Consider the following 17,104-nt stretch of genomic DNA (forward strand, 5'->3'; position numbering starts at 1 on the left):
GCAAAGACCATATGGACCACAAATCCTAAAATATTGACAATCTGGCCCTTTATAAAGAAGTTTGTTGATCCCTGTTCTAACAGAATGAGCTCCTGAAAAAAAGAACTGTTTCACTGGTATATCCCTGGTAGTTAATGAAGTAACTCTTAACAACTGGTTGTTGAATATGATTAAACTATCACAGCATCCATTATAGAGGAAAAACATAGTTTGATATAATAATTCAATAGCACATTATTTTTTTAAAAAACAATTTTTTCCTCTTTGATCTCACAGTAACTGGAGATATCAATATGACAATCTAATTGCTAACAGTAGCAGTAACAAACATCATTTACTTAGCACCAAAGAGCTATGGAACTGAATCCCCAAAAATGACTTTGCCAGGGTGTACCTCTAATGAAACCAACGTCAAAGTCAAGATGAAGAGAGATTCCTTGCCCAAGTTATTAAGTGAGAGGTAAAATCAAAGAACAAGACAGATTAAGCTATACAGTAAATTTGTCTGGCTTTATAGAAGTACCCCAAAATAAAGTAGCTACTTTTGGGGGGAGGAGAATAGAGGCAATCATTGGAAAAGGGATGCTAATGTTCCATTTTCTGATCTGGGTGATGGTTACATAAGCATGTTCAATTTGTATTAATACATCAGGTTGTTATTCTTAACAAGTATACACCGTTCTCAATATATGGTATGCTCCATACTCAAGTTTTTTTTAAAAAATCTACTGGGTAGCTGATTTCTAGAACTTTTTTCGGTAACAACTTATATAAGAACATTCTAGTAGTCAACTCTCTGAAGAAATTCTTCCCCAGATCTAAACTAAGTCTTCTTTCCTCCAGCCCCTTGAAGTTTAAATTACATTGTATATTTCTGATCTCTAACCTTTTGTCCAGAGAATTTAAGAGTGGTTACCTTGATCTTTTCTAAAAGATTGTTTTAAAAAACATTCTTTAGCCTTGATCCAAATAAATAGTTGTACTTCTTTCAAAAAGAAGGAAATACAAGCAATCTGCTAGTGGTATAAGTAGATACTAAAAAAAATCTGAAAAACAGAAATTATGACACAAATTTACAGAAACATACAGAATACCATTACCCTCAACTTTTACATTCAATATCAGCATTCAAGCAGCACTTTACCTTTACCAGCAACTTTACAGGAGTTTGTCACCAGCCAAGAATGCACGTTCTCAGATGTTCAAAGTCTCAACCTGAAAATTTACCTGTGTGTCCTTGGTCTCTGATTTAAAGAAGCCGTCCTGCCCGGACTGTGCTGACTTCCGAGCCTAGCAGGACTTGTCATGTAGTCATTAGGAACTGTTGGAGGTTTAACAGGTTCCAGGGTTTTGTAAGGAGTATTTCGTCTAAAGAAACATAACAGAGAAAGGAATAGTGAATAAGAAAAATAAAACAGTATTTTCCCCCAAATTTGTGACTATGTCTTTATAACCAAGTATAACACAAGCTTTTTTTTTAAATAATAAAGTTTGTTTTAAAAGATGTTTTAAACGGGGTATAAGAATTTTGTTACTTTAACACAAAAACTAAAATTTGTTACCCTTTCTTAGGAAAACCTTGGAAAGGGTAATTTAAAAGTTCAACCTGATTTCCAAAAATAATGGTTATAATTTTTAAATGATCAGTAATATCAAACTCTGAAATATACATTATTCCCAGCTCAGTAACCCACAAGCTGCTGTCCTTGTGTATTATGGAAGCTACATAGCTCCCCTGCAACTTATTCCTCCCTCAATACGGAAACGTATGGACAAGCACATTCTGATCCTAGATGTGATGTCATTAATTTCTCAATAAACGATTTTAACTTTTCTGTTTAATAACTTTATTTTTTTTTTCAGGGCCAAGAGGTTTACAGAATGAAAGCAGAAACTAAGGTCCTCTAAAAAAGCTGATTGCTGATCCCTGTTACTATAAAGTAACAGTTCCCCACCCTTCCTCCAAACACAAGGAGTCTAATTTTCCATAATAAGGTGAATAATCTTTCAGTAATGTCTTACCAAGTATTCAATATTTGAATTGCACAGAAAACTGGGAAGGAAGAAGCAACAAACTGTTGTCTTTTCTACTTCTTCACTGGCCTTCTGGAAGCTACTCTGGTAAGAAGGCCCCTAAGACTCCAGCAGAAGCAGTTAGGGACTCTTTGCCTTGAGCACTTCTAAGTCTCAAGTGAAACAGAAATAGGGGAAACAGAAAAACTGCAGGCTACCAAGCCAAAATACACAAAATAGACCACTTATTCAAAGTCCTGCAATATAAATATTGCAAATACATGTAAAGACACCAACCATATATAGAACGCTCTGGTCATTTCATTTTAAATAAACATGTCAGATTTACATATATATTTTTAATGAATTAGGTAAAAAATTTAAAAATGTTCATTTACACACATACAAAAGAAGATTTTTAGTACAGCGTTCTTTAGAGAATATTACAGAACAAACAGGCAGATTCATTTTGGATTCTGTTGAAGGAAATAAGAACCAAAATGAATTTGTGGAAGGTAGTGTCACATAGAGAGGGTCAGTCACAAGGATCCATGCATTAACTTAAATTACGAAACATCCTTTCCTTTACTATGCAAACTCTCTTGTAAGATGTAGCTGAATTCTTACCCCAGCGTTCCCCGGCCTGACATGGGAGGACTTGGTGGTTTCTGAGTAGGAGGATTTGTTCTCGACAGTGTGCCAGTTCTTGCGGGCTGGTTATTTCCATGCTAAAATGTGGAAAGAAAAGAGTTTATTTTATATCAAATTGTTCTCTGGGTGTTTTGACACCATGTATTATTATTTTTTTAATATCAGAATGTGAAGTAAGGATTCCCAGACAGTTTTAATAACAGACTTTGGTACTACATTCTAAAAAGTCAAGTTATCACTTACACTTGGCTTTTCTTATTATTTTGTGCCATTCATACCAATTTATTACAAAATACAGGTAACATTATTAAATTTTATACATTATTTTATTGTTAAAACACGTTTACTGAGATCTAACATACCTGCAATTCAAATACTGGGTATTCTGAAATTTTTGAAATGTGTGCATGAATATAAACCACAGATCTCAGTGTCAACTGCTTAACTATCCATCTGAAAAATCATCTTTCCCAACAACTTAGTAACAAAGTCACATATAATGTCTGGGAAACCTCCTAACTGTAAGTCAATAAAAGCAAGGCAACTATCAAAAAATGAGCAAAGCAATAAATGTTAGCAAAATTAATGTTCCTATATAAATGCAGATGTCAATATATCTTTGATATATTAACACATCCAAGCTAAATGTTGCTGATTTGAACTGAGTTTGAGTATATTTAATCTACATAAATCCTATGGGGAAAAAGCAGACAGACACAGGAAAAGTTTTCAAATTTTAGTGGCTCTGCAAGCCTCTATTGACATAGAGGGAATACTGTGGATCAAATAAGTAGTATCTCTTACCTTGGCTTTTAGCCACTTTACGTTGGCAAAAAAAGGGGGGGAAAAAGTAGAAATTAATTCTGGATACGTTATATCTGATAGGACAGGTTTACATTTACAGTCACTCAATTCATGTTAACAAGCTTTTTACCCAGCCAGACTTCGCAAAGTTTGTAAAGGAAAGATATTCATAGGCAGTAGGGAAATATCACGGGTATCGCATAGTTTTTCAAAGTAATATACTTACAAGGAAATCACCACTTAATTATGCCAATCTCATGTAGATCCAATAATTTCTAAAAAGGTCAGTATTTTATTCTATGATACTAACCCAACAAAATCATAGATGATTAAAAAAACAAAACTGATTTAAATACAAACACTATACCTCATTAAACGTATGGCTACTTTAATACATCAGTGACCAAGACTCAGACTTCTGGAAAATGACTGCCCATGTATGACTACTCATTATTTGAACAGTAGTATGAAATTTTAAAGTGATAAATTGCAAATATTAAAATTCAAAATTCAGAAAAGGACCTAGCACCTCAGTTTTTAAAAACAAAATTACAAATCACAATAATAGCTTAGCCAGATTAAGAAACAGAGTCGGAGAACCCTCTCATGTGAAGCTTATGAATCCAAATCTCAGGCAGGCCAATACTGCTAGGAATTTGTAAGTTGCTTTAGCTCTAAATTTTCTTCGGAACAAATCTGGCCATAATACAAAACAGAAGAAAAGCTGCTCTGAACCTAAAGGTTACTTCTATGAAAGCCGACTAGCCTGTATGTACGAAACGATGGGTCGAAAGCACCACTGCTTGTACCGTACCACTTAAGAGAAACTATATTCAGGTTGCAGAGTCTAACTTTTTCTAGATATTTGAGAGTCTCAAGTTCTTTCCATAACATTTGCCATTCTAAACATGTATCTATCATTTTTCTTTTTTTCTTTTTTTTTAAATTAAGCCTTTATTTCCTTGTTTCAAAAATATGGAACGCTTCACGAATTTGCGTGTCATCCTTGCGCAGGGGCCATGCTAATCTTCTCTGTATCGTTCCAATTTTAGTATATGTGCTGCCGAAGCGAGCACTCTATCATTTTTCAAGAGACCATAAAAGCAACATTAAGAAAATCATCCAAAAAAGGAATACACTTTGCCTTTGATATATTCTCATTTCTAGAAAGAAACTGTGCTAGAATTTTGGTATTCTTCAATGTTTGTTTAGAATGATGTGGCTCATTTTTATCTAGATTAAACAACGTCTGGAATTCTACCTAGACACTACATTTCACACCTGGATTTAGAAATTAAACGTGAATAACCTTATTATCCTTGAAATAAGATATATTAATAAGATAGCATTACAATACACTAAATAAATACTATTCTTTGGTAACTTAGAAATATTCTAAATATGACCACACATCTTCCCTCATTTGCTATTTCAAGCAAACAAGAAACAAACAAACAAAATAGCATTTAAGTATAAACTATGAAATGAAATAATGAAAGGAAAATTAGATTGGGAATAAAAATTCTAGTTGAACTCTGCTACTTTGCAATAGTGTAACCTTTAACCTCTCGTGGAGCTCAACCTCCTCTGCTAAGTGTGTGTTTGTGATACAGATGAGAGGGGGTTCAGGAGTGCTGGAAGGAAAATGACCTCTGTATCTTACAGCTCAAAACACTGTAATTGTTATTCACAACCTAAAACATTTTCCACTTAAATGTCTCCCAAACACATTCAAAACAAGGCTTTTTATTTCCTTAAGGTATCACTTCACTTCCTTAGTATTTACATATCTGGATGAGTCATCTTACCACTTTCCTAGAATCTTAGGCGGAAAACAACAGAACTCTCTCTGATTCCTCCCCACCTGCAGGCCCTCAGTAGATCGTTAGACCTGCACACCACAGGTACAGAAAGTATGAGGCCTATTCTTTTTTTGGAATGATTCAATAGCTCACTACTCTATCTAATAAAATCGAAACCTTTTAAAAAACAACATTCCTATGAATTATAAAGCTTTAGTGTCTCCACTAATAAAATGTAACAACTGGATCACCTGGTCTTTTAAAGGCTTGAAAACAAAGTCCTTCATAAGCTATGAACCAGACCATAAAGCTCTTAACTGTTTATCAGAAATAAAGTTAGATGTTTCTACTAATACTCAAGCCTTCTCTAGCTTACTCTGAAACCTTGTGCTCCTTTTTATTAGGATGACCTTCAGTATTTTTATTTTTATTTTACTTAATTAGGATGAACTTTTTTGTTCATCTTCTTTTCATTCGCCTTTTGGCAAATGTTCTAATGTTTTCTCTATGCAAGGATTCTCTTATTCATATCTTACATTGTTTCTGAAAGTCAAACCAAACAAGACATTTTTCCATATTTTAAGTTCTTACTAAACTTATGTGTACCATCTATTTCATAGCATAAAATGCACTGACATAGAAAATAACATTTAAATGACTAATATAAATACCAAAACACTAAAATTTACATCACAAAGGAAAAAATATGATGGAATATTAATCATGGAATATAGAAACCTTTACATAAAATTTGGTAGCTGTAAGAAGTTTGGATACAATTTTTTAACAGTCTGTGTATATTTTTTTTAAATACCGAAACATCAAAGTCAAAAGCCAAACAGTAGCATGAGAAAATATTTGCCAAAATGTAAGGAGCTAATTTCCTCAATAGAAAGAACCCTTAACTCAGTAAGAAAACAAACTTCTAAACAGAAAAGTAGGCAAAAGATAAGAAAGTTATTCTAGAACTGTAAGTAGAGTGTCTTCCAATACTTAAAACACTAAGTTTAAAATAACTTCAAACTTCTCCCTTTTGTAATTTTGACTCTGGCATTTGCTCATTAATTACTACCCAAATTTCCAATTTTCACATATCTCTACAATCTTTAAGAAATATTGAAGCCAACGATTTTTAAGGGAAATAAAACAGGAGAAATAAAGCAGCAATGAGACTCCTTGGGGAAAAATAATTGTGTGTTTGTATAACAAAGAAATCAATATGGACAAATAAGCCATATACCAGCTTTTAAGATACACTGTTCTCACAAACCACCCACCCTCCTACCCACAGAAATACATTTCAAAATAGCCCATATAATAATGTAAATGTACTTAATGCCACAGAACTAACTGTACACTTAAAAATGGTTAAATGGTAAATTTTGTTATATATATTTTACCACAATAAAAAACTTTAAAAAAAAAATCTGTCTAAAATATCCAAATTACAAAATGCAGATTGTCACTTTCAGTGTATATTATGCGCTTTCAGTATACATTATGCTGTGTTTATATTTCCCATTTTATACATATATAATGACACAGTTAAATTATCTCACTCAAAATTTACTTATAAAATCTGGTTTCATCTTATACTCTGCTAAGTACTATGTATTAAACTGTGAAACACAATTATCAGTGGAGAGATAACAGAGGATATTCACTTCGAAGATGGTGATAGATTTTTTTTTATGAGTGTGTACTACTTTGGCAGCAAGAAAAATCAAGATTAAACAAAAGGGGAAGTGAGCAAGTGAGAATGTGTGCACTCATATCTCTGTACATGTGTATGTATCTATGAATAATTTTCACTCTCAAGACAGGTAATAATACAAAAGAAGTTCTTCCGAAATTCAAATTCTGTAGATCAATCTAGTCTAAAATACCTTAAATTAAAATTGACTTATGTTCTTATACAACCCTAGCCATATCCTTGGGTAAAAATATAAGAAACAAGTAGCTTCCTCTACATTTGCAAAGTGTTCCAACTTCCAAGCATGACAGTGATGGGCGGATTCCAACAGGCTCAGAGAAGAGCAGAATAAAGAGCAGTGTTATCAGCTACACTCGCCTCTTGATCAGGAACTCCAGACAATTCATATGGAACAAACCCAGCAATAGCATCAGTCAGATAACCAGCTAGGAAAAACTTCAAGATTCTAGCTGATTCCTAACAAATTATTCTGGACACCAGAAACAAAATCAAATAATGATCCCCTAGGAAAGGGACTACCAAATTTCAGCAGAATAATTTATCCTGAGCAGAGATGGCTGAAGAATTCAGGTAATTCCAGATGCTTGCAAAATAATGCACGAATACCTAAAATGATGACAGGCTGCAGGTATCCTTCAAGAACAGCTTATTTCTGCAAAGCTCAGAAAAGGACATGGGCAACAAATTACACCTCTTTCCTAAAAGGCTGCTGGGGCAGGGGATGGGAGAGTGGGGAGTGATGCACAGAATAAAAATACATATAATTGTTACAATTTCCATAAATTGCTGAAATTACATCCCTATCTACATCGATGCACTAATATATATACATATTTAGAAATCAAAGAATGAAGGTATTTATAAATTATTTTCTAAACCAATTCTGAAAGGGATATACATTTTTTATTTTTAAATATTTATTCAGTAGCGAAAGCAAGACTTGGCATCCACAACGCAAATTTGTAACATTAGTCTAGGATTCAAACGGCTTAATTAATGAATAGCTATTTCAAGTCATAATATCTTCTTGAATACTGCCTATTCCACAGGTAAAGTTCTACCCCAAGCTTATATAATACACAATTAATATTAAATAAATATTCTATGAAAACTGTAATGCTAGTTACGATGAGAATCTATTAATTCTTTAAGAAAATCATCTTTATCACCATGTTTCTTATCCAAAATATTTACTGAATATGCAAATTATTTCCAGTTGATACAATATAAAAACGCTCACCTTGACACCATGGCCCACGTCATCCAGAACTGTGTAGTCAATAGGTTTCCGAATATACCTTACAGGACGCTCCATATTTGCAGGTGCTATTATTTTGTGAGTTCTTGATGTATTCTTATTTGTTGTCAAAATACCAATTTCTCTTCGAGCCACTTTCTCTTTATGAATGTCCACAGTCTGTGTTTTACAATTGAACAAAGCAGGAAAATATTATTTTGCATAGTAAATAATATACATGATATTCGTAAGTAATAGACCATAAGACTGTATCATGTCTATTTTCCTGTGAACACTGTATCTTCCCCTTCAAAATTAAGCAAAATAGTATCTTTGAGGCTCAAGACATGTACTATAGAAAACTGATTAAAAGCACAAACTAATTTACTGGTTTTGATTCCAAAATGATTCTCAGGAAAGCAATTTTCTTTCCTAAAGACCTGGTGTGCATGGAAAGGGAAGGGGACCTGCTCTGTGTAGCTTACTTTATTTTATGGGGATACAGACCATAAAAAAAATCAATAATTACAGCTTGATGAAGTAAGTGCCAGAATGACACATGGACAGTTTATTTGAAATTACTCTAAAGGTATTCAGAGCAAGCTATCCAACTAGGTTGAGAAGGCTTTACAGAGTAAGCAGGTTTTAAGGCATGAATAGGAATATAAAAAGCAAACACAAACATCATTCAAAGCAAAAAGAACAGTATGTTGCAGCAAAGGTGTAAGAGAAAAAAAATAAGAGCAGAAGTTACAATCTGGTAGCACACAGCCTATAAACATCTATAGCCAATCCAGTACCTGCCTTCACGACTTTCAAGTTTTTCCCCCTTATTTAATTTGTCAAAATTTAAAAACTGGATAGCAGTCAGTACAAGAGAAATAATTATACAACCTCTCAACAATTTAAACTTTGTCCTAACAGTAATGAGACACCAATAACAAATTTAAATTGAGTGACATCATCAGATCTGCATTTTAAAAGATCCCTCCAGCACAGGTTTGGGGACAGACAGAAGCCTACTGGCAGTGAGAACAGTTAGGAAGCAATTATAATAGCCTACATGAGAAAATGCAAGGATACGTACTGAACTGAAAGCGGGGGAGGGGTGTGCTGGGGTGGGGTGCGGGGAAGCTACTGTCAGAAAAAAAAAAGTTTAACGTTGTATGCATTTTTGCACATCTTGTTAAAAAAAAAAAAGGTACTGACTCCCTCAATTCTGCATATTTATATAGTAAACAGCCTTAGAAGATATAGTGTCTCCATGCAGAGGAAAAGGCAGGTTTGCTTACTGTCCAGTATAATAAAGATAATGTCACTCCCCAGGGCAAAGGTCAGGAAGCCTTCCTGCCCATTATAAAGGATCTGGTCCCCAAGGCTGGGAGCTCCTTTCCTATAACACACCCAGTTGTGTGTGCAGGCATCATCTGGCTCTTTGCAGCATCCTGTAGAAATTGGGGCTGATTAACTGACACAAATGCTGACACTCTGGCTACTACCATGAGTAATGACATCCTTTGTCTCTGACCCAGGAGCTCAGGTCCCCTACTAGCATCCATGAAATTGTGGAGGGCTAAATTGTTCATTTCCAAGAAGGGTAAAATCTCAAACCCTTCACAATTTTTGAGTTTTGGTAATGGTGGAATACTGACAAAGCAAAAGCTTTCTGGAAATAGAATGAAACGACAGTTAAGAGGAATTGACAGAAGTCCACAGGAATGGTGAATGAACATGTTGACCAAATTGCACGGTCAACCAGGCAATGTCTGGTCCTCTCCTTTATTGCCTGTTAACGAGGTTGAATTGGGGTGGCAGTTTCAGGCTGAGTACCAGGACGTAGTTTCAAACACAGGGCTGAATGACGTCCTGGCTACTGTCAGCTATCCACCAAGCTCACCGGGTCTGCCTGGTAAACAACCAGCAATAAGGTTTGTCTGGGAGGCGGGAGCACATGAAGTTCTTTCATACAGTGTGACGGAGAAACGTATCTATAATGAATGTGAAAGAAGGGGAATTGTAACCAGTGTAGGCAGAACCAGGAGAATCTTCACAATTGCGGCTGGTTTGCTTGGGAGAGTGTGGCGGGGGGCATAATGCTCCTTAAAGTAGAATGGCAACAGCTGGCTATCTTACTGCTCAGCTCCTCCTGCAATCTGTCTTCCCAACATTCAATCCACTGCAGTGAGCAAAAGACCTCAGCATTTTTGGCAGTGGGCCCTGCCCGCTGTAAGACAGCTTTGGCTCTTTTGGGAAACTTTCCCCAAAATAATTTCCCAAGGGCACTGACTAATCTCCAGGCTCTTCCAGAGTAAACTGGGTTTTAAATGATGATGAAGGTGATTCACCAGAGAGGAGAAACTCACCCAAAGAAATCTAGATAAATTTTCCCTATCAGATCTGCCATCTTTAGAAAACTCCCCTAGTCGTTCTGTTGAAATCAAGCAAGGAGCAAAGAGCTATGATCTTGACGATGGAGCAGCAAATTGCCCACATTAGGTGGACTCCTAAAAACAATGATACCACTGTGCAGATCAAGCCCACGTCAGCCAAAGGGTACAAACCCATGGCCCCCGCCACGAAGTCATGTGGCAGTAGCTGTTGAATCGGTAGCTGTTGAATCAAGGTGGTCTCCAAAGAAATGGATGATGTCAGCAACATGACCTTGCCACAGAATACAGGGCTTTGGGTGGGTCCAAAACACTGCACATTTATTTGGTTGATCAGCTTGCAGCTACAGCACTGCTCAAAATTCAAATAAATTCACCTAGTTTTACTGGTGCAGAGCTGCTCTCGCCCAATCTCCCCCTATACTCTTTAAAGAAAAAGATTGGGATGGGGCCAAGTTCTCCAAGTCCCCAACGGGAGCTGAAAATCAAGCATACCTGGGTTTGCTAGATCACTGGAGAGGGGAGGGAGACTCAACATTTCATAGCTGTTTGATATATAGGAGCCCTTGTCACCTTCATACCACATCAAAGGAGGGAGAGGGTACATGTTTTCATGAGGTCTGGGTGTGGCTCACAGTGGGGAAGAGAAGCTAATGTGTCCTTTTGGGTGGGGCTCTTGGGACCAAGTCAGTGTATTACTGCTGGGGCTTCCACCAGTGAATGTGTCACTGGGATTGATACTTTACGTGCCTGCACAGTGAACGCTTTCAAGTGCCAGAAGGGATCATGCCAACGGGGAAGAGCCACATGTGGAAGAGCGCTAGCAGCCTTAGTGCCCCACAGTCCTTATGGCCCCTCTGAGTGTAAGTTTCTGTGCACGGATGATTTTACTGACTGGAGCCTCTGGCCAGAGGAGCAGCATCCACCGGCGGTGCCCCCCGGGACTGGTACATTCAAGACAGCAGCCACCCTATGACATCCCAGCTTTACATGAAAAAGTGGCAGCTATCCCTTTAGTGAAAATTTATCTTCCATTCTGTCACCTAAAGCAAAGCAGTCGGTTCAGTGAGGTCCCTGATTCACAGAGGATCCCCTAAAAGCCTGGGCCTGGTACACTAATGGTTCAACTAAGCTGAACCCCCGTGGTGTCCAGCGGGCTGCAGTGCTGTTCGACCTCAGTGCACAGAGCTGCAAGTGGGTGTGGACATTGTGCTCTGTGGGGGAACTGACGGATGTTCCCGCAGATCTGGCCGATACTCCCCTTGATAAACCTTGTTGTGTTTTCACTGACCTGGGGCTACTATCAGTGGCCTACTTGTTTGGGTCTGCTACTTGGAAGGCTACAGACTGACATATTAATAAAGACTTGCCAAAAACTGGAGACAAATGAGAGCTGCTGAACAGATCACCTGGGTCACTAATATAGCCGCCCCCGTAAGGGCCCGGCGTCTAATGAGGCCAACTGGAGTCCAGCTGCTGATCAGCCTGCACCGCCCCGCCTGCCGTCACTGCTGCCCAGTCCATCAGCACAGCAGATGTGTCTGCAGGTGTACCATCAGGGAACAGCCCCAGAGTGAAGGACTCTGTTCCTGATGCAGAGGTGACCACTGCATCCCACACTTGTGACTCCTGGAAAGAGACCCATTTGGCTCATGGTGAGAGAGGCCACATCACTGGCAGACTGGCTACATCAGACCTTTGCCCTCCTCTCCAGACTGCTGGTGGTGCCTCACCGCTGATGGTACTTTTTCAAGTTACGGTATTACAATTTCAATCCAATCAGCTGACTCCAGCCACACCACTGTGGCCCTCATCTGTGTCATGTTTTTCACTTTCCAAACCATTTGCTATCTGACAGTGCGATGCTTTTTACCACAGAAGTCACTAAAAATGGGCTGTTCATCAAGGTATGTGACGGCCTTCTACACTCCCTGCCATCCACAGGCATCTTGTGCTGGTGAGTGCTGAAAAACCCTCTTCAAAAAACTCAAAAACAAAAAACAACTGGATTCAAAAATGGACAAAGGACTTTAGTAGACATTTCTCCAAACAAGATACACAAATGGTCAGTAAGTATATGAAATGATCACTAATCATTAGGGAAACGCAAATCAAAACCACAATGAGACATCATACCCATCAGGATGGCTACCACCCTGCAAACACACACGCACACACACACACAAAGAAAATAACAATTGTTGGCAGGGATGTGGAGAAACTGGAACCCTTGTGAAATGCTGGGGGGAAATGTAAAACGGGGGAGAACAGTCTGGTGGTTCCTAAATACTTAAGTATAAATATAGAATTACCATGTGATCCAGCAATTCCACTGTTGGGTAGATACCCCAAAGAATTGAAAGCAAGGTTTCCAAGAGCTATTTGTACACTTATGTTTATAGTGGCATTATTCACCAGAGCCAAACGTGGAAGTAACCCAAGTGTCCATCGATGGAAGAGTAGATAGAGAAAATGTGGTTTTATATACAAAATATACATTCAGCAGAACACTACTGAGCCTTAAAAAGGAAATTCTGACACATACTATAACATGGATGAACCGTGAAGACATTATGCTGAGTGAAATAAACCAATCACAAAACAACAGATATTATATGTTCCACTTATATGCGGTACCTAGAGTAGTCAAATTCACAGACAGAAGGTGAGACAGTGGTTGCCAGGGGCTGCAGGGAGGAAGGAATGGGAGCTGTTGTTTAATGGGAACAGAGTTCCAGTCTTGAAAGAAGAAAACAGTTTTAGAGATAAGTTGCACAACACTGTGAATGTACTTAACACCACTGAGCTGTACATTTAAAAATGGTTAAGATGGGAAATTTTATGTTATGTGTATTTTACCACAATTTTAAAAACATTTTTAATCAACTCAGAAGGATTTCTGACTACACCTCCCTTACCTCTTCCTAGTTTACATACATGAGCAAAGCGGTATGGTCACTGAATGTGGCTGAGCCCAGAAAGAGATCATTTCCTCTTGGCCACTTAGGACCTGCCCTGAGCACGATGCTTCTTTCTTTCCCCCAATGGGAACCCCATGGTGGCCTGATTGGTACAGCCTCAGGGTGGCAGCCCAGCCAAAAGGGGGCCTTGGGAATTTTAACTTACTTCCAGTTTAGCCACCTGAATTATCCTGTTGTATTTCTGTGGTCTTACATAATAAAGATAATGACCAATGATTAAGTAAGTATACTCTTGTAATAGAAAAGAACAAATCTGATTCCATATGAGATCTGTTCCTTTGATTTCACTGCACTGCTTCCTGTCCTAGGCTTAGTCTTGCTGGTTCTGCACCTTCTGTAAAAGAATGTTGCCTGTAGCCTGAAGTATACAGGAGAGCCCATTCTCAAGGCTCTTACCTTTAAGGATATTAACACTTTTCCATTCATATAAAGATAACAAGTTGCAGATTAGAAAATAACGTTTGTTTTGTTGGAGGGACATCATGATCTGACCAAGGTGGACAGCTGCAAGAACAAAGGATTCCAAGAACAAAGAATTCCTACACCAAGAAGTCTGCAACAACCAAGCATACCTTCTCCCCTTTTTAGTATAAAAGGAGCCTGAATTCTGACTTGGGGAAGATGGTTTTCCAGGACATTAGTATGCCATCTTCTCGGTCTGTTGGCTTTCGGAATAAAGTTGCTATTCCTTGCCCCAACACCTCGTCTCCCGATTTACTGGTCTGTCGTGCGGCCAGCAGTAATGAGTTTGGACTCGGTAACGCTCTCACCAAATCTTCTTACACTGGACCATGTGGACCAAAATGAGGGACATAACAATCCCTAAATTTAATAAAAATGCCTTGTCCTTTTTGTACCTGACCCTTCCAGACAAAAGGTCAGGATGAGGGGTCAGGGATAGTTGGAAAAAAGGAAAAGGTTAGCTACTGGAATGGGACACACTGGCTGTGCCACAGTGGAAGGAGAACAACGCTGGCACCTGTGGGAGAAACACTTTAAACCTCAGGAAATGAGAAGGACGGGCTTCTGTGATTTCTGTCTTTCTCAATCACCCCTGAAACCTCTCTCACAAAGGAAAATTCCCTGGTGCAGCTCTCCCAGATTATGCAACTGTCTTAAATGGAACTGACTGCTGGGTCTTCCCTACCCTGCACAACGTGACCACCGTTCTCCCTGGTGTCACTGAAAAATCTTTAGGGAGCAGCAAAGGATGGTTCCAGTCCCTGAGCCTCCCACATAAAACATCGACCAGTAACTCCAGGGGCCTACCCACTCCGCCAATGAAATTATCACTTGGTCATCCCAAAGGGCAGATTACTGCCACCTAGGTGGTGGCACAGACAAATAGGGAAGACTGGACCAACTAGCTTAGGTACTTCCTCCAAAAAGAAAAACAAGTACTAGAGTTAGTTATTTGTAATGACTGGGAGCCCTAAGGCCAACCAGCTGTCCAGGAGGCAACACAGAATAAACTGTCAGCCTGTGCTCCGTAAACAGGTCCCACCTGGGGGGTGAGGGTGGGGCAACCACTGGCAACACCACATTCTTCACAGGAGTACTTGTGCAGAAGCCAGGCATTAACTGACCTCCCTCCAAAAAATGCAGTGACTTGCACTGTAGGGATGATCCTAAGAGACCTTCAAGTGTTTAAGCAAGCACCACCAGCAGATTCTGCAGTCTGCAGGCAGCTGTGCTCTCTCCAAAGTAGGGCTATTCTTGATTGGGAGGTAGGGGGGTTCCCACAAGGACAGCTGACTTGTCAATTATGTGTGCTCTGTTCTGAGGTATTTATCCCTAAAATGGGAGTCATCCAATTAGAAAAAGGTGGTTTGAAATTGGTCCGTGACTTTAGCTGAGGTGAACAATGACATCATACCAGCTTTGGAGCCATTCAGGTCAGTCTCAATTCACCAGCCAGGATTGTTACGGATGACAAAATTGCCCTAGACTTTCTTCCTGCAGGCCAGGCCAAATCTGGGCACTCCCTATTATTCCTGCAGTATGGGGTCAAGTAGAAAGTCAGTACGGAAACTTCCGGGAAAAGCCACTTGGCTCTCGGTAAGGCAGATCGTAAAGGTTTATGGCATTTGTTCAGCCAGCTGGTCGAGGACCCTGGGAAGCAGGGTTGAGGTCAAATTGCAGTTTGGCTTCATTTTGCTACCATATTGATAGTATGTAACCTAAATCAGATGTTTTATGACACAAACTGAATGGCTCTGGTCCCAGCCTCTGTCAGACAGATTACTCAAGGTGACCAATGACTCACAGAAATCATGGAAAATTTTACCAGGAGCCATGAAGGCAGTTATCCTTGGGCCATCACATTTCTGTGCATCCTGTAGGCAGAGGTACTGCCTCTCTTTGTTTCACACTATCTCAGGTATGTTTGTATAGCAAACAGCCATGAAGGACAGAAATGTCCCCCTGAGGAACAAAGGGCAGGTCTGTTCACTATCTAGCACAACAATGATGTCACCTCCCTCCCAGATTAAGGATTTTGAGAGTCACTGATGTTACCAATTGTAGTTAGCTAAATTTTTTGGGGGGGGGTGCTTCTACATATCTCTTAAATGCTTTCCTTTTCTAACAAGTCCACACAAGATTAACTAGTACAAAGTTTAGCTAAATTCTGCTTGTCATGGAATTAAGTTTAGGTACTCACTACCCCATAGAAGGGAAAATATTGAGATTTCATTGGAAGGTAAAAAAGATGGATCACCACTCACCCTGGTTTGCTCCTAACTCCCTGAATACCCATTCTCTGTCTCTTTGACAAGGTCACCTGGCAGACATGGTGCCTCCAGGTTTAGTCGTAGGCTCTTCCTCTTTATAACCTCTCCTTGGCAAACTCATCCGCATTCAGGTTTAAGTTACTATACACACACATAAACTTCTCTATACATATTCTAGACCTCTCCTCTGTGCACAGAATCATACAAACACCTGTGATGTTCCTCCCGGCTATTTCAATGGTACCTCAAAATGATTGTGCCCAAATTCATGCAAATAGTCGACTCAACTCTACTTCCTACTTCAGTTCTCTATCATGTTATCCAGTTCAGACATCTAGCACTTATTTCACATATTCACATATTCAGTATCACTAAATCTTGACACATTTACCCTTAACCAACTGAAATTTGTTTCCTTCTCTTTCTGACAGTTTAATCCTAGTCAATCTAGGATCATCTCTCACTTTGGCTATTCATTTATTTTTAATGGAGGTGCTGGGGATTGAACCTAGGACCCAGTGCACGCTAAGCACACACTCCACCTCTGAGCTATACCCTCCCTTGCTCACCCTGGCTACTGCAACAGCCTTCTAACTGGTCCACCTGCATCCAACCTAGCCTCTTTCTAATCTGTTCTCCACGGTATAACCATGGTGATCTTACCAAAAAACTAAACTTGAGAAGACAAAATGAAAAAATTAAGGATCTTGAGGGTCACTGATGTTACCAATTGTAGTTAGCTAAATCGCACCTGCTTGAACCCTGTTGAAAAGAATATCCCAC

The 17,104-nt window shown here is 38.9% G+C and overlaps 1 protein-coding gene and 1 non-coding gene across 14 annotated transcripts in view; both read right to left on the minus strand.

Annotated features, from left to right (window-relative positions):
* Window positions 1-17,104, minus strand: part of ABI1 (abl interactor 1) — a 99,901-nt gene that overhangs the window by 18,742 nt on the left and 64,055 nt on the right. For 8 of the 13 annotated variants that reach the window (XM_072955231.1, XM_072955236.1, XM_072955235.1 and 5 more), the window contains exons 3-6: window positions 8,225-8,401; window positions 3,469-3,483; window positions 2,641-2,741; window positions 1,228-1,368 (exon numbers count right to left, since the gene is read on the minus strand). In XM_072955231.1, the coding sequence (XP_072811332.1) occupies window positions 1,228-1,368; window positions 2,641-2,741; window positions 3,469-3,483; window positions 8,225-8,401 (434 nt within the window). The remainder of the gene's footprint in view (window positions 1-1,227; window positions 1,369-2,640; window positions 2,742-3,468; window positions 3,484-8,224; window positions 8,402-17,104) is intronic. The other 5 variants (XM_072955237.1, XM_072955234.1, XM_072955230.1 and 2 more) reach the window with 1 other exon arrangement.
* Window positions 4,438-4,544, minus strand: LOC116279859 (U6 spliceosomal RNA). The gene has a single exon (XR_004189158.1). It is a non-coding gene; the product is annotated as a U6 spliceosomal RNA (small nuclear RNA).

This window comes from Vicugna pacos, chromosome 35 (assembly GCF_048564905.1).
Source record: "Vicugna pacos chromosome 35, VicPac4, whole genome shotgun sequence".
In the NCBI taxonomy this organism is placed as follows: Eukaryota; Metazoa; Chordata; class Mammalia; order Artiodactyla; family Camelidae; genus Vicugna; species Vicugna pacos.